General features: G+C 48.7%; 1 protein-coding gene across 1 annotated transcript in view; it reads left to right on the forward strand.

The window, feature by feature from the left end:
- Positions 1–23,237, forward strand: part of MED13 (mediator complex subunit 13) — a 1,552,815-nt gene that overhangs the window by 611,566 nt on the left and 918,012 nt on the right. Inside the window, exon 15 of the mRNA XM_085649419.1 lies at positions 18,109–18,302. Coding sequence (XP_085505545.1) covers positions 18,109–18,302 — 194 coding nt within the window. The remainder of the gene's footprint in view (positions 1–18,108; positions 18,303–23,237) is intronic.

Raw genomic sequence — 23,237 nt, forward strand, 5'->3', positions numbered from 1 at the left:
CCGCCTTTTCAGGCCTAGGGCTACCGCTGCCGTGCCTTCAGGCCCCACGGTCCCTATTGAGGGCCCTTGCTTGTCACCGGCTCTGCCGTCGGCAGCTCCTGTCCCGGCGCCGCAAGGTCCTCCACCGGCGGCTCTGGCCCCAGGTCCCCCGGCGGCTCCGTTCCCGGCACCGCCATGGGTTCCGTTCGTCCCACCTCCACCCTTGCACGAGTTTCTGGGAACTTTTGCTCCGGCTTGAGACCCGAATTGGGACATGGAGCCAGACCGGTGCCGTTCCCGGCTCTGTATGAGCATTTGTTTTCCCCTGTGCCTCCCCCGTCGCTGCCGCCTGTGCCTCGGGCTGTGAAGGAGTGGGCGGAATATTTAGGTGGCCTTGACCTCTCCTCTGAGCCTGGATTTATGTCTCCTCCCGCTGTCATGGAGCAGCTGAGGCCCTTGACCTTGATCTGCCTACTGTCACTCCAAAGACGAACCTCCTTACTGAAGTGCTTCAGCCGGCAGCAAGTTCTATGGAAACTCTGCTGCCGTTTAATGAGGCCTTAACGGATATTTTTATGAGCACATGGTCTAGGCCAGGCAAAGGGGTACCTGTGGACAAGAACGTGGCCAGGCGTCATTGCCCGGCACCGGGTGACCCGGCCTTTTTGACAAATCATTTGACTCAGGAGAGCCTGGTCATTCAGGCCTCCACTTCCCAATCCGCCCTGCCGGATAAGGAATCGAAAAAGCTGGAGCAGTGTGGCAAGATTTTATTTTTCTCTGCTAGCTTGGGGCTGTGGTCAGTCAACACCGCATGCCTCTTGGGCCGCTACTCTCACGCTTTGTGGGACACAGTGGAGCAGACACTGCTCCAGTGCCCGGAAGAGGTTTGGGCTATACTTTCCCAAGGTGTTGCGGAGGGTAAAGATGCCGCGAAGTTCGCCATTTGGTTTGGGCTGGACACCGCGGATTCTGTAGGGAGAGCGATCTCCACAACAGTGGCCCTACATCGCCATGCCTGGCTGCGGTCCACTGGGTTTTCGGGGGAGACATCCAGAGTTCCCTCATGGACATGCCTTTTGATGGTACTCGCCTGTTTTGCGATAGGGCAGACAGTGCACTGGAGTGTTTCAAGGAGACTCGGGCTACGGCCAAGTCCTTGGGTCTCTCCACCACACGCCTGACCACGTCTAACTTTCTTTCCTTTGGTGGCCACGGAAGGGGCGCCCCTGCACGCTCGTGGGCGTGGAGGCTGCTGTGGCGGCACAGGGGGCCAGCGTGCTGGTCAGTTCACCTCCGCTCCCCCAGCATCCGCCTCAAAGCCTTCCTAGTCTGAGCTTTGGGGTGCCCCCCACGCCAGTGGGCGGCAGGATCCAACATCACCTCCCCACTGGCGTTCTGTCACTTCAGACAGGTGGGTGCTGCAAATCGTCCGGAGGGGCTACTCCCCCCCCCCCCCCCCCAACTATGACACCTATGTTCCACCGCATGTCGGGGTATCACTTTGCGCTTCTCCCTCAGGAAGTCACGGCTCTCCTGGCCAAGGGGGCCATCGAGCGCGTTCCTGGGCCAGAAGTAGGACGTGGTTGTAGTTCCCACTACTTTCTGGTCCCCAAGAAGGACAAAGGGGGGCCTGCGCCCCAACTTGGACCTCAGGAACGCCAATCGCTTCCTCCGGAAGGAGAAGTTCAAGATGTTGACTCGGTCAGGTTTTGGCTGACCTCGACCCTGGAGACTGGATGGTAGTGTTGGACTTGCAGGATGCATTTTTTCATGTTCCTGTCCTGCTGGCCCACCTTACCAGCGCCCCTCGGGTGTTCACGAAAGTGATGGCGGTGGTCGCAGCTCATCTGCGCAGGTCAGGGGTGTCAGTCTTCCCCTACCTCGACGACTGGTTATTGAAGGCGGGCTCACCCCAGACAGTCGTCACCCACCTTCAAACTACGGCCGACCGCCAGCATTTGCTGGGGTTCTCCATCAACGTGTGAAATCGCACCCTCTCATAAGGTACCCTTCATCGGAGCGGTTCTGGATTCGATACGGTTTTGGGTTTATCCTCCCGAGCAGCGAGTCCGGGATATTCAGGCTATGATTCCGATCTTCCAGCCTCTATCCTGGGTTTCAGTAAGGATGACCCTCCGACTCCTGGGCCTGATGGCCTCCTCCATCCTGCTAGTGCAACATGCCAGATGGCATATGCGGTCTCTGCAGTGGGACCTGCAGTTCCAGTGGGCACAGCATCAGGGCAACCTGTCCGATCATGTCCAGATCTCAGAGGGCACTGCACAACACTTGCAGTGGTGGCTCACGAATCGCGATTGGGTCAGTGGCAGATCCCTCTCCCTTCCCCAACCGGAGCACACAGTGGTGACGGATGCGTCTCTCCTGGGATCGGGCGGCCACTTGGGAGAGGCGGTGATCAGAAGCCTCTGGTCTCCGGCGAAGTCCCGGCTCCATATCAACCTTTTGGAGCTTCGGGCGATCAGTCTTGCACTGAAGGCATTCTTTCCCTCTGTCCGGGGAAGTGTAGAGCAGGTGTTCACGGACAACACCACCGCCATGTGGTATTGCAGCAAACGGGGTGGGGTCGTTACACAAGTAGTAACTTGTGCTTTAAAACCGGTAACTGCTGCCCTTTCTTGCGGTACTCTTCTGGGAGATGTTCCACCAAGCCCGCCATTTGATCCTAGTGCACATGGTCGTATCGGGAGAACAAGCCAATAGAATGCGCTAATAAGTAGCGGACTGTGCTGCCACCCTCGTGCCCCCGGCATCCCATCTTCTTGCTTTCACGATCAGAAAGAAGTGAATCACTGGTGCTCTGGGTGTTTGTGCACTTTCATGTGGTGTATACCACAAGCTAGTCGGGGATATCTGGCCACAAATGTTTGGAGGGTGACTAGGGGAAGCTTTATATTTCCTATCTACCCTAGGTGCGATTACTCTTGCTTTGACGGGCTCCTTGAAAATCTCACTGACAGGTTTGAGGACCCCTTCTAGCACCTGGAGGTATTGGACGGAGCGTTGGGTGTGGGAGAGGGTTTCCACAAGGAAATCGTCCTCTACTTGCTGCAGGTAGTTAGTCATTGTGGAACATAGCGGTCCTGTGTAGAACCACAAGATATGCAGTGACTTCATTTTGTGGGGACGTCTTAGCAGGGTACAAGTCTGTCTGTAGGGGGATCAATATCATTGTCCCAAGGGTCTGGGCTCTGTGGGCCATGAATGGGGTGATATGGGTCATAAGGGAGTAGAGTACTGTCTTCGTCCCTTGAGTGTGAGAAACCCGGAGGTGACCGCTGTAGTGACTCTAAAGGTGGTACAGAGAGAGGAGATGGAGGAGTGGGAAGAGGGAGTGCAGGAGTGTGAGAAAGTGCCATCTTTCTTGCATGGTATGCCCCCACTTTTTGCTCAATTGCTGATGTGCTTTGACTGAGTGTTCCCTGGGCTCATGCCAATCAGGTACCCAGGGCCTATGTTAGTTCCCTAAAACTGTGTTGAAGCCTAAACCCAATTGGCATCTCTGGCCACATGTCAGCCCCTGGTAAATGGTACCATAGGTACCCGGGGCCTTGTGACCAGAGAAGGCCTCTAAGGGCTGCAGCACTATTTGTGCCACCCTTGGGGGCCCTGTACTCTAAATAAAACACACACACACTGCCCTTGCAGGCTGAGTGTCTGGGTACAAGACAAAACCACGAGTCGACATCCCTGTGTGCCATTCCCACAACCTACACTTCCCTGGCATACATCAGCCACCTCTCTAGCTGGGTGCCCTATGCCAGCAAATGATATCACACAGTCAGACTGAGCTTCCGGACAATTGGCTTTGTATAAAAATATTCTTTTAGTCATTTTATTTTCTAGAACCAAGCAAGCTTGACACAGGTAAGCAAATACTTTACAGTAGTAATGCAGGTTGTCAACTGTTTGAATTGCCACTGTATATGCACATAAGTTTGATTACAGTTGTTACTGGCAATGCTTTTGATATACTGTACATATACTTTGTATAGGCTTTTTAGCAGAATGTTAAGTAGATTACTTTACAGATTACTTTTCTTACACAGTGCAGTGCACCTAAATACTGCACTCTGATATTTTCTGTAAACCAGTAAGTAAAAGCGTTTTGGTTATTTAGTTTCATAGGTTTTCATAGATTTTCCAACTCCACACTTATAAACTATTTTTATAGAAAAACAGTCAATGTTATCCTATGGAGGAGAATAGTGTTATTGGTTAGCAGGTAAGTAATTTGTTGTGGGAGTTGGTATTCTGGGGTTAGATTCAGGGGTCCCCCAGGGTCAAGGATGCACTCTTGTTACACCATCAGTGGGACTAGGGCTGCTGGGTGCAGAGTGCTGAGGCCCAATGTTATCCAATAGGGGATAGGGGCCTCCGGATGGTGGCTGTTGACGAACAGGCCACTGGGTTGGGGGAGCAAAGCTCCTGGATTTAAGCTCAGGGCAAATGGGGGTTTGAGCCAGCACAAAAAGTGCACCCTCAGCGGCTCGTGCAGGGGTGGGGGGGGGGGGGGGGAGGAGGCTGGGTGCAGAGTGCTGTTTTGGCATCGTGAGACCTCTAGCTTTCAATAGGGAGTCTCCAGTTTGCAAACACACTGCAGGCTCGGGGACAAAAGTCTTCTGGGTGGGACCTCCACTTGGAGAGGTATGTTGGGGGTTGATTAGCCACCGTCGGTTGGGCCACCCAAGGACGTGGGGACTCTGGTGCCTTTTATGGTCAGGTTGATTCGCATGCTGTGCATTATTCCGCCATCTAGTGGTTTGGTCTGCCATTTTTTGTTTTTTTCCCCTTGTTTTGGATGCTGTCGACCACCATTTGGTGCTAGGTACGTCCCCTGTTTGACGTCAGACGATAGCCTGGATGTCGATGTGCGTGGTGGCCATCTTCAGATACTTTTTTCCGCCGTTGGGTCTGGAAGCAAGACGGGAAGCTCCAAAGAAAGTTTGTTTTTCTCGAAAAAACTTCAAAAGAAGATTATCATCGCAAAAAAATGGATCAACCGACGTCGGAGGCAGAAGCAGGGCGTCCATTTGAACACCAGAGGACCACTCCGTTCCACAAATGACGAGGGAGGGGTCATGTTATGTTATAGTTGCTTCTATTCTGCACGACTCACCCGGGGCATCTCGGCGCTTGCCTATAAATACATCCTGAGTGCCCCAATTGCCACCACAAATACGCACAACACGACCCACACGATGTGTGGAACCTTTGCCTGCCCGAAGATCATCAGGACAAGGACTGTGATGCCTGCGCAGCATTCCTGCCGATGACGCTCAGGACACACCGAAACCAAAGACTGGCCCACAACACAACAATGTCGCAGTCGACGAAGAAACCTTCCATGAGGGACCTGGGTTTCTCTAGCGACTAAGAAGAGCAGGGAGCTCCAGCAGAGTCGACACACAGAGGATCGGACGTCGAAATACTAGAAAAGGACTTCCGAAAAGATTCACGCTGAAAAGAAGGCGAGGAAGACCTAAAGATCCATTGGAACCGAAGGGCCACGAACATAAGACGTCCGAGGCGGCCCCGACGCCGAGCAAGAATGCGATTGAGGGTAAGCCGCGATCAACAGAACCCCACGGAACCCATCCAAAGGTTACCGAAGAGGAAAAATCGCAGAAGGCATGGAAGCCAAGGGTCGACATCAGACCCGCAAAAAAAGGACACTACATTGCCGAAGACTACCTCGACGGCGAAAAGAAAGTCCCCGGCCTCCGACATCGAGAGGGCCCTCGAGGTCGAAAGGAAAAGAAGACTCGAGGAGGAAATGGCTATGCTCTTACAAAAGAAAGGAATTGGACGCCTCAAAGGATTTTCAAATCCTTAAGACACCGGCTGCCGAACTGGAAAATGTCGACGCTGAAGACGCCGAAGGGGAGGAAGAAGGTATCTTCGAGTCCCCACCAACACCGGAACCTCGAGGCGAAGATCCAGAGGAATTCGAAAACATACCGGAGGTAGAGAAACTCAAACCTTTAAGGACACATTGAACGATCTCGACACAGTCCAGAGGAAGAGATCTGCAGCTACCCTTAAAAAGCATCACCCCGATGACATTGCTTTCTATAATTACATTGTAAAAAAGGGCAGCACACCAATTTGATGTTCCCTTAGAGGAAGAAAAGGGGGACACAAGTTTCCTGCTGGAAACCCTAGCACCTGCAACAAAGGGGACACCATATCTATCCATGTTGCCAAGTGTCATGGATCAAGGTACGGAAGCCTTTAAAGAACCGGCTTCAAACAAAGGGGAAACTCCCACAGTGGAGAAAAAATATAAGTCCCCTTCAAAGGACCCAAAATATGTACAGGGAAATACTATACCGGACTCCATCATTGTAACCACAGCCAGGAGGAGAGGAAATGCAGTCTCCAACACAGGACCTCCACCAGCAAAAGAAAGTAAGAAGATGGATATTGTGGGGAGAAGGATGGAAAAAGAAGCTGCAACGCAGTGGCGCATTGCCAACTCAAATGCCCTGTTAAACAGATATGGCCCCCAACAATGGGATGAAATACGAGTTGCTCAACAAACTCTCCAAGGAGGACAAGAAAAGGGCAAGATCGATTGATGAAGGGAAAAATGTGGCTAACACCTGCCTAAAGTCAGCCCTAGATGCAGCAGATACCGCAAGTAGGCAAATGTGCACAAGAACCATACTCAGAAGGCATGCCTGGCTCAGAATCTATGGATTTAAACAAGAAGTTAAGATATCAATCATCAACAGACAACTTAACGGGGAAGCTCCGTTTGGCAAGGAAGTGGATGAGTCCCTTCAGCAGATTGGGGCCCTGCAACAAAGGTTCTTTTCAAAGAGGAAGTTTCTCTAACAGAAAGACCACAGGTAGAGACAGCTTTGGCCAAGGACAGTAGATGCCACAACAGTCTCTGGGACAGAACCCAAACCAACAAATGGGTCAACAGTCTAGCTACCAAGGCTGGCAACAACAGCAGAAGCAGCCGTTTCGAGAAAGAGGCCAATCCTCTAAAGGAAGAGGAAATGGCTTAAACTTAGTCACAGAAAATGACCCACACAAGACACCAGTGGGGAGAATAATATCCTATTTCCACAGACAATGGAAAAGGATCACAACAGACAAGTGGATATTAAATTTAGTACAATATGGATATTGCATAGACCCCACCTGCAAATCCACCCAAAACAAGAAAATTATCCAAATCAAAACCAACCTTGCTAAACACAGAGATCAAAGAACTATATCTAAAAGAGGCAATAGAAATGGTACCAAAACAAGAATGGCACAAGGGAAACTACTCCCCATACTTCCTTGTACCACAACAAGATCAGACCCTAAGACCAATCATGGACTTAAGGTTCATAAGCAAGTTTATACTAACACAACACTTCAAAATGTGTACCCTTCAAGAAATAATCCCACAGATTCAAAAGGGGGATTATCTAGCAACAATAGACCTCAAGGACGCCTACTTACATATGTCTATGGACAAAAGGCACAAAGTACCTGAGATTCTTGCACAACGGGACACACTACCAAATCAAGGTACTCCCGTTCGGTAGAAAATCTGCCCCACGGGTGTTCACAAAGTGTTTAGCTGCATTGGCGGCACACCTAAGAGAAGATCCACATCTACCCCTACCTAGACGATTGGCTAATAAGGGCACGCACAAAACAAATATGTCACAATCATGTTAAAACAATTCAAATGCTACAAAGCCTGGGTTTCTCAGTAAACCACAAAAAACTGTCTACAACACCAGAAAAGGAAAAAAACCTTCCTGGGAGCAAGAGTGAATACGGCAAACGCCAAGGCTTATCCCACACAAGCCAGGATACAAGCTATCCATCACGAAACAGCCCTTTACCAGAGGGTAAAGTCTCTGACAGTGAGGAAAGTAATCAAACTAATGGGCATGATGGCATCATGTATCCCACTCATCCCTCACGCTCACCTACACATGCGCCCATTCCAAGAATAGCTCATCAAACGCTGGTCACAAGCCACAGGAAGTTGGGAGGATCTAGTGGTTGTTACACAAAGGGTGCAAGCACAGATACAATGGTGGGCATCCAACAGCATAGCACGGGGGAGACCTTTCAGGGACCCATCTCCTTCTGTGACAATCACCACTGATGCATCCCTCAACGGTTGGGGGGCACATTTCAACCTGCTGAAAGTTCATGGTCAGTGGAGCGAACAGGACTCCACGAAGCACATCAATTTTTGGGAAATAGTTTTTCTGGCACTCAAGGCATTCCAGAAACATATTCCGGGGAAAACCATCTTAATACAAACAGACTATGCAACTACAGTGTTCTACATGCACAAGCAGGGTGGAACAAAGTCCTTTCCCCTAAGCAAACTTGCACCGGAAATCTGGCATTGGGCAATACCACAACAAATCAATCTACAGACAGTACATCTACCAGGGGTAGACAACATCACAGCAGACCAACTGAGCAGACAAAACTGCTCCCATGAATGGGAGTTGAAACGGAGACAACAGCACAGTGTCTATTCAAGATATTGGAAACAGCAGTGTTGGACCTGTTTGCAACAATGCAGAACAAGAAATGCCAAAGCTTTGCCTTGAGGTTTCCACACCACCTGTCAAAGGGAAATGCACTTTCACTCAGTTTGTCATAGACATTTGTTTACGCCTGTCCACCAATACCCATGATGCAAAGCGTGCTACAAAAAGCGACGTTACCAGGAACAAATATGATTCTCATTGTTCCTCATTGGCCAAGGCAAACATTGTACGCAACTCTCCTAGAACTATCCAAAGGAGAAATGGCTAGGATCAAGCAGAAAAAGACCTGCTGACAGGGCCAGATTTTTCACCCAGAACCATCAACGCTACAACTAGCAGCCTGACGACTGAATACATAGAATTTGGGTATCTTATTCTACTGCTTAGAACCATGAAAATTCTAAAAGAAGTAAGCAAACAGTCAACAAGAAAATGCTGTACAGCAAAATGGAAGCGATATAACACATGGTGCACCACTAACAACAACAACACTAATTCTATCAATACACAAACAGTAATTACATATCTTACTGCTTGGACAGCAACATCAACTTTTCCAGCCTTAATGTGCACTTTGCTGCCTTAGTGGCATACATAAGAGGAAAATCATGCAAAAGCTTTTTTACAATATCAGTCATCAAAAGGTTCTTAAAAGGAGCAAAAAGAATAGCTCCACCAAGATGGAGCTTAAATACAGTACTTTCTCAACTGATGACAGTTTTTGAGCCCATGCATGCAGCAGACCTCAAACATATTACTCTAAAAACCTCTCATTGCTATAACATCGCTACGAAGTGTAAGTGAACTACAAGCTTTAACTATACAACAACCCTACTTACAAATCCACAAGGATAAAGTAATGTTAAAGACTAACCCATTGTTTTTGCCAAAAGTCGTATCTAAGTATCACTTATATCAAAACATTCTCCTGACCGTTTTCTTCAAGAACCCAAAAACTAGAGAGAAAAGCCTCATACCCTGGATGTCAGGAAGGATTTGCTGTATTTGCAAAAAACAGAACAGATAAGAAAAACAAAGCAATTGTTTGTTGATTACGCACATACCAACATAGGATCAGCTGTCATAAAAGCAACTATTGCAAGATGGATACTACAAGCTATCCAATTATGTTATGCCAATGCCAAAAAGGAACTAACAATGCAACCAACTGCTCACTCCACTAGTAAGAAAGGAGCAACGCTGGCATTTATGGCCAATGTATCCATTGATTCCATTTGCGCAGCAGCAACATGGGCATTGCCACCCACCTTTACAGAGCATTATTCTGTGGATATACAAATGAATAAGGAAGCTCAAATTGGACAAAGGGTGCTTCAACACCTGTTTGCAAGTTCTTCCTTTCACCACAGCCTCCCAGACACGGGAGAAACCGCTACATAATCTGATGCACAGCATGTGAATCCAGAAAAGGATTCACGCTGCAAAACAAAACGGTTACTTGCAGCTTGAATTTTCTGGATTCACATGCGACCCACCCGGCCCCCCCTAAAAGGAAAGCAAACAGGTGGGGAAGGAAAGGACTACATCAGTATTGTTACAAAATCATCTGAAGGATTACAAAACCTCAGAAAAAAGAATCCAAAGATGGCCACCACGCAAGTCGACCTCCAGCATACCGTCTGACGTCACACAGGGGACAGGACATACATGGCACCAAATGGTGGTCGACAGCAACCAAAACAAGAGAAAACCCAACCACTAGATGCCGAAATGATGCACAGGATGTGAATCCAGAAAATTATTCAAGCTGCAAAACTACTCCTACTGGTAAGTAACCATTTTGTTAATCAGGGGTCGCCGGATCTCAGGTCAGGATCGCCGGGGAGACCTCCTCTTGGTGTTGGGCCACTCGAACTCTGGCTGTGGGTGTCTGGTGCAGAGTGGTGTAGACTTGCGGACTTTGGCGGACCTGAAGTCTGTCTCCCGTGAATACTGGATTTGTTCACCAACTTTTCTTTTGAAGGCAGGGGATGGCCGCTGGGTTCTTGAGGCTGCTGGCTGCAGGACACACAGGAGTTTTGCTTCTGCAGGTTCAAGGTGGGGTCAGGCTGGAGCCAAGTCAGTGGGCGTCCTGGTTAGTTTCGGCACGGCTGTTCGGTCCTTCTTTTCTTCTGGCTTTTTGTCTGAGGAAGCAAGGTTCGGGTTGCCCCCTAAATACTAGATTTCGGTGTTACAGGTACATAAATGTTGGGACCAATGGGTCCCTTCCTTGGGGTGGGCACACACCCTAATATTTCAACTCCCAGTGGGAGGAGGGCATATGCCTCACTCTGGTTGGCACGTTCCCCACCCCCCCCCCCCCCCCCCCCATCTGCGAGATGGCGAGGACTGAGTTGGGCTTCGCCTCGCCTCCCCCACCTGAGGGGTGGAGTTGGCAGAGGTGGGCACACCTCTCTTCCTCACTTGTTTTTCCTGCCGGTTCTCCCACCCAAAGTGGGAGTCAGAACCAATGGGGACCAGTTGCTGAAAGCAGCAAGTGACTTGGGGAACCTCACAAAGGTGGCAAGCCTTTGAAACTTCCCCTTCGTGGACCATGCCCAGCCTGGGGGAGGAGGCTTGGTATCTCGTCCCGGATGTGCATTGTTTCAGTCCCTAGAGCAGCAGGCTCTCGACCCAGGGGTCCAGAAACATGTCCGGTGGTGGCAGTTGAAAGCAGCCATTCAGCCTGGACACTAGTGGTAGGTTAGTTTCTCTAAGATGCCCTCTGTGCATTTTTCATTAAATCCCACAATGGCATCAGTGTGGGTTTAATGTGCTGAGAAGTTTGATACCAAACTTCTCAATTTTCAGTGTAGCCATTATGGTGCTGTGGAGTTTGTGATGACAAACTCTCAGCACCATATACTCTCAATGGCAGCACTGCACTTACAATGTCTATGAATGGTCTTAGGGGTACAGGGCTCATCCCTCACCACTGGTATAGTGCACCCAGCTAGAGGGGGACTGATCTATGCCAAAGCAGTGGGTTGTAGGCATGGCACACGGATGTGTGCCATGTCGACTCCACTTTGTTCTGCACTTAAACACGCAACCTGCAAAGGCAGTGTGTGTGTGAAGGTACAGGGCCTCGGGGGGGGGGGGGGCACCTTAAGTGCTGCAGCCCTTAGAGGCCTGCTCTGGTGACAGTGCCCTGTGTACCTGTGGTACCATTTACCAGGGGCTGACCCGTGGCCTGAGATGCAGATTGCGTTTAGGCTTCATTGCAGTTTTAGGGAAAGAACATTGGCCCTGGGTACCTGGTTAGCGGGAGCCCAGGAAACGGTCAAAGCAAATCAGCAAAAAAGTTGGACCAACCATGCAGAAAGAGGGCTCTTCCTCACATCAGGTGAATATAGGGCAAGGTCCAAGGCAGCACCAGCAGGTCAGATAGGGCAGCCCGTGGGCGGCCGAATGAAGAGGTGCAATACAGCGTCAGATGCCTGTGTAAGTCAATGGGGAACAGTCTGGTCAGAGTCTCTGCCGGTAGGGGCTAGAAGGCCAGTTGGGCTGAAATACCAAGTGGGCTCAGGTTTCACGATTGTCAGGAACATGGGGACACCTTTGGTCCTCTTCAAAAGGCTTGGGCAGCCGGGTGCAGAGGTGGTTTGAGGCGTTATGCTTGCATCACCTGAGACACTCGCGGTGTAGTTGGCCTGCACAAAGGCTGCAGGTGGCGTCAGGAAGTCCATAGTGATGGGAGGGTTCTTCAGGCAGGGTTGTGGGGGGGGGGGGGGGGGGGGGAGGCGTGTTCATGGAATCTTATACACATTTTTCACAGGGGTGTTGGGAGCAGATAGGAGAAAAAAAATAATGTTGTCCATGTTTGTGGCGTAGCGAGATTAAGGGCAGAGGGAGGTTGCAGGTCTCGCGAATGTCAACAGGCTGAGGGTTAGGAAGAGGAGGCAAAAGATATTGGAATATCTGCGAATGTTAGATAGTGAGATTATCATCTTGCAAGAGACACACTTGGTAAAGGCGGAATGGGATTGGGTGATAAAGAATTTGAAATGGGTGGAGGTCTCAATATGCACCAATCAAAATTGTGGTGTTAAGGGAGCAGCTATTATCTTTAAGAAGGCAGCGAAAGCGGTAATACTGGAAGCGTTCTCCCATACTGGGGAAGAAGGGTTGCTGTTAAAGCTAAGATTCAGGGGAAGAGATGTCATTGCTGGGTATTATGGGCCAAATATGGATGACCCCTCTCCATTAAAATCTTTGTATATTTTTCTGTTGGATTTTACGGCTCCCATAATCTTGGCAGGAGACTTTAATATACTTTTAGACCCGGACAAGGATAGGTGGCCAAGTATAAAACCCTCTAGGGAGTCAAACCTGCCTCAAATGAGATCAATACTCAGATGCTGTATGCAGGATCTTGGGTTACAAGATGTGTGGAGAGAGGAGGTGGGTCATCAAAAGTATACGTTTAAGAACAGGAGGCATGGCCATGCCTCAAGAATCTATTACTTCTTGGTAGATAAAGGAGAAAGCAGGATGGTTAGTAAAGTGGAACATTTGCCAGCACACTTGTCAGATCATTCTGTGGTCTATCTGGAACTTAAGGTGGAAATTAGCAACCCCACCCTGAGATGGACATTAGACAGAACCTTATTAGATTCCCAAGTGAGGTCGCAGCTGAAGGATATAACTAAGGAATACTTCCATATTAATGATACGAGCTCTGCACCACAAATGGTCTGGGATGTGTATATAGCCGTCTTAAGGGGGAGGTTAACTAGCATGGCAGCCATAAAAATACCAGGAATAAAATAGGGGCCTTGGAGGCTAGGCTGGCACAATTGGAAGAGCTGGTCAAGAGGCTACTGGAAGAAGAAATGAAGGTGAAAACGGAGGAATTGTCTTGCTTTCTGGAGGAGATAGTTAGAAGGAAGTGGGAGACAAGTAAGTTGGCGCACTACGAATATGGCGAGGGTTGTGTCAAACTTCTGGCTTGGAAATTAAAAACAGAATAGTGCCAAAATCAAATTCCATCCGTCCGGATGGAGGGCCAAGGTGCTCTCAGGTGTTTGGAAAGGGAGCTAAAGAAAGCCTTTGCAGAGTTTTTTCAGACACTACACAGAGGAGGTTCATGTGTCAAAGGACCAAGTGGAGCGGTATCTAGAAGATATGCATATACCCACACTGTCGGAGGAGCAAAGAGAATGGTTAAATGCAGAAATTACAACGGAAGAGGTAGCAACGTCAATAGGAAAGCTGAAAAAAGGGAAGGCAGCTGGCACAGGCTCTCTCCCAAATGAGATTTACTTGTCCCTTAGTGAAGGCATTACACCCTTCTTGACAGGTTTGTTTAATTTGATTTTCTTGGCGGCGAGGAGATGCCAGCATCCTGGGAGGAAGCCACTATCTGCCTATTACATAAAACAGGAAAAAAACCCTGAGCTTTGTGAGTCTTGTAGACCTATCTCATTATTGAACTCAGATGACAAGATCTTTACTCCTCGGATCTTGGCAACGAGATTAGGAGAGGTCGTAGGAGATTTAATGCATCTGGATCAGAAGGGGTTTATTAGGGGTAGGCAGTTGCATGAGTTAAAGCATGAACTATTCGGTGCCATAGATATGGCAACGCAGAATGGGCTCCCTCTGGCTACCATAATTTTTGATGCGGCAAAAGCCTTCGACAGGGTTAGATGGTCTTTCCTGCATTGAGCTACAGAGGAGTGTGGTTTGGGTACAGCTTTTTGTAGGGTTCTGGAAGCAATTTATAAGAACCCTTCTGCTAAGATACTGGTGAATGGGAACCTCACTCCAAAGATAGTTATATCAGGAGGAACAAGGCATGAGTTTCACCTCACCCCCCCCTCCTTTTTAGCATATACATTGAGCCTCAGAGCTAGCCAAGGAATTATTCCTTTTATGTTTCAGGGATGGGAGAAAAGGGTAGCTCTATATGCGGATGGCCTGATGGTATTTATGACCAATTTGGCGCTCTCCTTACCAACAATTTCAGAGATTTGGGGTAAATTTGGTGAGGTCTCTGGCTATCAGATTAATTGGCAGAAAACGGACATGATGGAGTGGAACTCCCAGAGTATTTATCCCTTGGTAAACAAATTAAATGAGCTACCTCGGCATTATGGTCTACAATAATCTCGAAGTCTGAATTTCGAGAAGGTAGTGGGTGAGACCAAGTAGCTATTAAGATCTTGGGCAGGACATCCACTCTCCTTCTTGGGTAGGTCAAACATCTTGAAGATGTCAATATTACCCAAGTTTACCTTCCTATTCGCAGCAATACCCCTAGAATTCAAGAAGCATTGGTTTGATAAACTACAGGGGATGTTGACTAGCTTTATCTGGGCCTCTAAGCCCCTTAGAATCGCATGGAAGAAGCTTCATAGGGGGAAACATCCGGGGGGAATTGCTAGCCCGGATATGTTCCAGTATTGTAAGGCCTTTCAATTTAAGACGAGAATTTTAATGCCAGGACTATGGGAATTATCCTAGGTATTTACAAGCCATGACTAAGGCAGAGGGGGATGGGTTTCTGTTTAAATTTGGTCTCCCGAAATATTTCAAAAAATTAAACTAAAGATCCTTCACACAGCTAGTAAGCTATGGTTTCAAATTAGAAGAGCAGCGTGGATTCCGTACTACAGCACCTACGCTCCAATATGGGCCTCTCCGGGTACCCCTGAGTGCCTAAGGGATAAACTCTCAACCTCGCTGGCAGAAGCAGGGGTAACCAAATGGAACCAGCTTCTTGATGGGCGAACTTTGGTGGACTGGGAACAAATATCCGCTCTGGCAAATGGGAACATCTCCAGATTCAAGTTTTATCAATTGACTAGCTGGTCAAATTCGCTGCCAGAGGGAGAGGTAGGAAATACGGACCTTGAGAGGAAATTCTTACAGAACTCTGGACAAAAGATGAAAGTGTCGGAGTGGTGTTGGCTGTTCGTTCTAGCCGGAGAGGAGGAGTTTGTTCTTCCCATGGAAATCTGGAGGACGGACTTTTCATCAGGAGACATGCAGACCCTCTGGCAAGTATCAATGTCTACGCTATGGCATGTTGTTAGTGCGGCTCCCCTTAAAATAACATCTGTTTACAATACATAGGGCCTACTGGTCGCTAAAAAAGCTGACCAGGATGAACAGGCAGGTGATCAAATGTTGTTTCAAGTGCGGGGAGGAAGAAGCAGACTATCTCCATATGTTTTTCCGCTGTCCCAGCCTTCAGGTATTCTGGCATGATGTAAGTTTGGTCCTCACAACCACTTTGGGCATAGATCTGGAGGTGAGCATGTCTTTTATGTATTTTAGGTGTATTGAATGAGGAGGTAAGGATCAGCTTGGAAAGGAAACTAAACACCTAATATTTATGTTTATACTGCTAGCCAGGCATGAGATTTGTATCAAGTGGATAAATCCACTTCCCCTGTCTAAGAGTGAATGGTTGGACACGATACGAAGGGTGCGAAAGATTGATAAGAACAGGGCGGGACTAAAGAAGCTTGACTTTTGGGACATATGGAATCTGGTATTTTTAGCTTAGTTAACTTTCACGGGTGGTTTAATATATTTAATTTGTGTATGACCGGTCTCAAAAATGTCCAATGATTAAATTTTTTCTGCAATAATTCCCGGATCCCTAGAATGGGATATGAGCTCCAGGCGTCCCCCCTCAAACTCATACCGGATTGGATTCCAAGGGACATGAAGTAGGGGTAAGCGTGTTTTGTCCAGTAACAGCCTTACTTGGAAACGCGAAAACCTTCTCATTTTCTTCCTAGTAGATTATTGCACAAATGAGGACAAAAAAGAAAAAAGAAAAACTAAGCCCTACAGCTAAAGCAATGTGGGCCCTACTAACATATCAGTACAGAGGTTCCTTTTGTAGAAATCAACGCATAGGTACAAGTAGACGACATTTCTCCTCTGACTCAAATCATAGCAATTAACAGCAGGGTTCCTATCAAAGACAATTTAATACCAACTTTCTGCAAGACAAATGTTATAAACCGCATTAAAGGCTATACAACCATTGCATATATAACACCAGTCCAGGTGAGTGGGGTGGAGTTGTGTGTGTGTGTCGGGGGGGGGGTTGTCCTGGCGGAGTTGACCCATGCACCCACCCACGTCCTAGAAGCTTTTGCTTGAATTACTTAAATCTATTTAAAACTTATTTAACATACTCAAGACTTTATAAGCATGTTCTCTTTATTCTGTTACTTGATTGACCCTATCTTTCAAACGCTCACCCGATGAACCAAAAACAGTCTTAACAAAGGCGCCGAGGAACATGCTCAATACAAACTGGAATACAATATCTTGTGAATCTGAGACCTCTTCGAAGAAAAAAACTTGTAATAGTCTGAGCCCAACACTAGATGGCAGGATAATGTCAAGCATATGAATCTAAGGCACTTCACGCTGCAAATAGATGCCTTCATGGTCAGTAAGATATTTCTTTCTCCTGTACCTACTTTTCACCATTGCCTTGGGAGGGTACTCCTATGGTGTATGCGCAGTATTTGAACCTAGGATACTGTGAGGCAGCAAAGGAAACCTTTCTAAATCTGTTTGTAGCATGCTGTGTATTGCCGATGCAAAACTTAACATCCCATTGTCTAGTGCTAGGTGTGGGATGCTCCAAGTATATTATTTTTCCAAGTTTTCATTCAGTTTTTCGAGATTAACTTGGGATCACATTCCCGAAAAACACAATGACAGACTTGACAATTACCCACCAGGAAAAGACTTGAAGAGATCTTTCCCGATCCAGCCACTAGATGACTAAATAATTCACTAAATTAGTCCAGAAAATTCATAAAGCTTTAAAACAACTTCTACAGTGAAGTAACCAATTAGTTTTCAGCTTCCTCATCAGTCATTCCTGGAACCCATGCTCGTATCCACATCGGGTTCCTATGTGTAAGAAAGATTGGTGCCAATTGATTAAACCAGTAAGGGAGCGGTAGAGATATTCATTATGTTTTTGTGATGGATATTTGTGAGTTTCATGTATCTCAAGTGATTTGCCTCTCTTCCGCCTTACCTCTGCCCTCGTACAATGAGGATGAAGCAATACTTGGGCTCGGATTTCTTTATCACCTTCCCACTTCACCTACTTCAAGACATTGGTTTTGAATTTGTTTTGCCCTTTTTTGGTGCTGCTGTCTGCATCTTTAAAATGTGGACTGTTGCACGATATGTTTGAAAACAATGCTGCTGTTTTCCCACATGCTTATATGGATCCACAATATCTTTCAGTAAAGCACGGTGCATTGATTCCTGATGCTGAACAGCATTACTTTGCATCGTTGATTGTCATAGCAGTGAGGGGGTGTTATTGGGAATGTGAGGGGGAAGAAAGAAGAGAGAGGACATGTTAAGGAGTCTGGAGTCTGAATCTTGTGAAGACTTTTATAAGATCTGTCTGAGCATCACATCCATCAGATGTACCTTTTCCAAAGGTAGGTAAGGTTATCTTCGAATAAGAATATTATTTTAATAGTAGACCACTCTTCGGTAAGTTTGTTGGTGCATCTTGCTCATTTAGTGTAGATTCTTTTAAGCAAATATTACATTTCCTAATATTTATTTTATTTTTAAACAGGATTACTCCTTTGTCTTCAGACCTGACACTATCCAAGCTTTGGTGGGGTGTTCCATGTTTGCTCCTCTGAAGATTCTCCCCAGCCAGTGTTTGCCTTCGGTGAAACTGCCAGAAGAGTGTATATATCGCCCAAGCTGGACGGTTGGAAAACTAGAATTGCTTCCTCCAGCTCCAATGTCATTCATCAAAGATGGGTATGCTAATTGAAGTTTAATAATTGACACTTATCGCCTTAAACTTTGCTTCTGATACATAAATGTGCAGTTTTGATCAAAAGTGCCTTCTAGTCTTTAAAGTGGCCTCTTGAATATGACCAGATGGAGGACAACACTATAGTGCCATGGTGTATATGACTTATTGTTTGTGGGAGACCCGAGAGAGGGACACTAGGGGTAATCCTGTATGAAGAGCAAGACACAGGCAGCAGTCTGATCTTGCTCTATTCATACGTTATTCCCCCAACACCCATAAAGCATATGTGAATACTGGGGATCTCTTTAAAAATAAAAACTGCATGAGACTGCCTCAGTCCAAAAATGCAGAGGGTGTCGGACAACTACATTTTTCCATGCTACAGGACTGTGGAGATGTCATAAACACAAACCATCCCCTGGAATGTGACATTTTGCCAGCCTTATGATGCGCTTCAGCATTTGTCATCCTATTGGCTAACTTTTCACCCCAATTTTTTTAAAACATTATTGATATTAGTGGGTTGCGTGACACAAGTGCCAGATTTCCACTAATTTGGAAAATCCATAGGTTCAGAGGAAAGCAGTTGAGCAACAGGACATCCTCAATCCAGGAACACCATCCTCCTTCTCAGTGGCACTTGAACCATGTGGGGGAAGTTGTGATGGGCAGAGACCTTTGAGGTCTGTGGCTAGCCTTAAAATCACCTGTAAATCTTATTGAAATACACAAGGTGTTGAGGATGCTTTGAAATATTTTAGAACTCTGCAAATCATGTTGGGTAGCGTTCTAACCATTGTTTTTGGCTAACTGCCACTGTAGACACTGGCCAGTGTTATGCAAATATCTGTCCATCACATTTTTGCCTGCTTCTGAATGAACTCTTATTCGTCAGTCACTAGTAGGATGGATAGTTCTCATATTGCTGAAGAGCGGACTTTCACATCATATGTTTCATTTGACACACTCCGAAAATCAGTGCAAGACTCCAATAAGTATAAAGTCTTGTTGAAACATCATTGGCTAATCTCATAAATTAGATTTTTAAGTATGGACAAGATCATGGTGAAGGTCTTTTGTTGCTGAGTTTGTGAAGGCAGTGAAATATGTAAGACTTTAACAATCTGCTTATTGAGATAGCTTGTGGTGAGGTTACAGCAATAGGATGTTAAGTTTAGCATGTGAAGTTGGACGAGGGTCTTTGGTATTTCCCCCAGCGTTTGGCAAGTAGAGGGGGCTGGACAATGTAATCCTTTAGTTTGTCTGCTTTTCTTGGCTTCAGGACGAGTCTCCTCCCTCCAGACCACCGGCTGAAACATGTTGACAAATTGGCAGTAAGGAGGGGTATAAGGAGTTCATTATCTCTCCCAGTCACCACCATCCTTCACGTTTTTAATCCTGGCTGGAGGGTCCAGTACTAAACTTTACGCATAGTGACACCTCCGAGCTAGTTTTAACTCGCACTGCACTTTCACTTTCAGTGATCCCAGTCTAATTGTTCTAGATTTTTAATGTTTTGTCTTCCCATACCCTATTGCTCCACCCCAGGCATTGGCTTGCGCTGGGGTGTACTGAAGCAGCCCTATGATGAAGCATGTCACACAACTGTGTGAGTGAGGGCAGTATTTCCACATATAGCACATGCCAACACGAACAGTCTTGTTATTCACTCTCTACTCCTTTTGGTGTGTTGAAGTTGAGGCTAGGGGGGCTGGAGTAGAGGGTTTTAAATGCCTCACCCCTTCATATTGTGTAGAATTTTATTCAGTATCATACATATCTGATAGAAACTACTAGCCGCATGTTCCTTCACGTAGAATTATCCCCAGGCGTGAGACTGGATCCGGAATCTTTTTGCCACAGCAACCCTGCGCGCCGGGGGCGGGGCGATATCACACGACTCTGCCCAGGCATCGTCCACGTACATGACATCAGTGAGGTCTCATAAGATCCGCCCCGGCGCGCCCACGTCAGTTTTTTCCTTTTCGGCGTGCAACGCGGATCCGATCCTTGCTACGGGCCTGTTAGGCCCCTTTTTTCTTCCACTTTTTAGTGGAACAGTGTGCGAATGCCTTCAGGCTATAAGACTTGCACGTCTTGTGGGCATCTTATGTCTGCGACAGACCCTCACCTCATTTGTATGTGGTGTTTGGGGGAGGATCATGGCACCACAGACTCTGCGCAGTGCCAACAGTTGAAGCCGAAGTTGCAGCGGGAGCGCCGGATGAAACTTCTCTTGGCGCGTGTCTCCAGGTCGACTTCCTCCCCTCGGTCTGCTTCGACGGACGGCTTCAGACTCTGCCGTGGTCGTCGTCCTCGCCTTTCTCCGATGTCACGTGAGCGTCGCTCCCCAGTGGGTAAGTGTCGCAGTTTGTCCACGGGGCTGGTTTCCGGCCTCCAGGGGGCGTTGACTCTCAGCGGGTGATGCGGCCCCGCGTGTCGTCCTATCCACCGTTTCCCGGTGTTGGGGCATCGAGAGTCCAAATGGAGACATACGCGGCGGCTTTGCAGGCCTCGCTGGCGTCTCCTCCTCCTTCCCCTCCTGGGGCGCCGGCGGATCCCTTGCTCTGCGCAGGGCCCTCTGCGGTGCCGCCGGTGGCTCCAGCCCCGACTGGTTCGGATCCAGGCTTGGAGGATGTGGTGCTGTTGGGGTGCGGCTCCTCTTGGGCACCTCCTTCAAGCCACGGCGTCTCTGCCTCGCCGCAAACTCCCACAGGGGTCCCTGTGGTGTCGCGGGAAGTCGCCGGTGCTCGGGTCGCATCCCCGACTCCCTCTCGGTCCTTTGACAGGGTGGTCCTATCTAAGGCCGAGGTGACACCGCTACGGTGCCGGCAGCAGCTGGACCGTGCGGATCCACGGAGGTCGGTGGACCCTCCTCATCCCGCTCCGGGCCCCTGCCGTCCCTCCACACAAGTGGCTGCCTTGTCGGAGGGTGAATCGTCCCTGGCACCGCTGCATGGGTTGCCGAGCGATCTTCGTCTCATTCTGGGCTACGTCTGTCGGAGGGCTTCGTGCCACTCCCCAGGCCCGTCCCGATTCCCCGCGCAGGTGGCTGCCTCGGCGGGGGTCGGGTTGGCGTCACCCCGGCGCCACCCCGGGGCGGTGCGGCTCCAGCTCTACTCTGGTATCCACTCCGGTCCCCGGTGCGGGGTACTTGGGGGTCCTTTGTCTGGTGACTCCGGCTGGTGCTGACGTCCTACCTCAGGCAGCGGATTCTACGGCTCCGTGCAGGGGTCGTACCGCAGATTAGTCTTCGGACGCTCCTTCTCTGCATATTGGTGTCGTCCTCCCCAGAGACTGGTCGCTGTGTGGTGTCTTTTTCACCGGCGTCGAAGGGCGGCTCCCTGCCCTTCGTGGGGCAGAGGTGTTCGTCGGAAGAGCGGCAGGTCCCTCATTCTTCGGCTCCTTCTGACTTCCAGGTCTGGCCCTTGCCCGCCCCGCTTGGGGACGGCCGCCTTAGTTTGCAGCCATCGCCCACGGAGGAGCTGATTTCTCCACCGCAGGGCCCTACGGAGGCGGGTGCAGCCTTCGCTCACGCGGTGTCCACGGCTGTGGGCATCCTGCGCATGGGTGATCCGGTGTCTCACTTTCCGGCGCACCATCTATTGGAGGTCCTCCACCAGGGCTGGGGATATTGCTAGGGTATCTATTCTACGTGAAGGAATCTGCGGCTAGTAGTCTCTATCAGATGTACGAGTTACTTACCTTCGGTAACTATGTATCTGGTAGAGACGATTCTAGCTGCAGATTCCTTCATGGCCCGCCCTTCCTCCCCTATTCTGCGAGGACCCTTGGATTGGTCTTCGGTACTCGCCTCCCGGTAGGGGGCTGTGTCTCCTGTGAGTGCCTTCCTTGTTCTTGATGGGTGGCTCCGTCTGGGGGTGGTTCATTCCTCCTTTGGTTCTTGGAGGATGGGGTTCCGGTGCTCTGCTGCTCTGGCTACTCCAGGTTTAGGGGGGGATTGCTTTCTATCCCTGTCCTCCCTCCCCTCCTTCCATTGCTATCCTCTGATTAAGGGCCATCTGGCCTTGTCTTGCCCTTGTCCCTTGTGGGTGGTTGCCTTCTAGGTTGGGGTGGCTTGGACGTTTGTTGTCCATGTCTGTCTTGGGACTGGTCCCTTTCCTTGTTCAGGATGAGGGGGGTGGGCTTCCTACGTGTACCATGACTTTTACGCCTGTTCTTGCCTCCGGGGCACAGGGATGGGAGGTTGTCTCTGTGTGGGCAGGGTGACTGCGCAGGTTTCTGCTTCTTCTCTCCTCTTTCCCTGCCCTTGGGTTCAGCGGTGTTGGTACTACCCTGGTGGTGTTAGTCACCGTTTATTTCCCATTTTTCTGCTCTTCGCTCACTGTTTCCATGCTCCCACAGTTTTTAGGTCTCGCCTGGCGAAAAGCAGTGCATGCGCTGCTCTCGTCATAGAGACCTTTTGGAATCGATTCTCCGCCGTTGGCCCATGCACGCACCTGCATGGACAAAGATGGCTGCTCTCGCCATCTGTCCAATGCAGACCGCATGCGCGTGTCCATGGGACAGTGGACAGTCCCACGCCATTTTGTTGCCATGGCACCAAAAATGCCGCTTCGGGTGTTTTTTTTTTTTTTTTTTGGGCTGTCCCCCCGGGGCACAAGCAGGCATCCACTTCTGTCTTTTTGTTGCGATCAGCTGTCCTGACATAAGTGGATGCCTGCTTGTGCCCCGTGGGAACTGACAGCAAAAACAAGCATGCATCCACTTCTTTTTGCTGCGATCAGCTTGTTGATTGATGGTGTGCCAAGGTCTCGTAAATCTTGGCTAGCATCACAAACAGTTGGAATAGTTATGGCGCTGCAGTCTATACGCTGTTAAGCATTTAAAGTCTGTGGAGTGGACTAACTTTACGCTTTTTGACATTAGTCGATCTCCGTAAATGATCTGTCGCCTGTTACATGCACAGCCCGCGA

Source organism: Triturus cristatus, chromosome 3_2 (assembly GCF_964204655.1).
Source record: "Triturus cristatus chromosome 3_2, aTriCri1.1, whole genome shotgun sequence".
NCBI classification, from domain to species: Eukaryota; Metazoa; Chordata; class Amphibia; order Caudata; family Salamandridae; genus Triturus; species Triturus cristatus.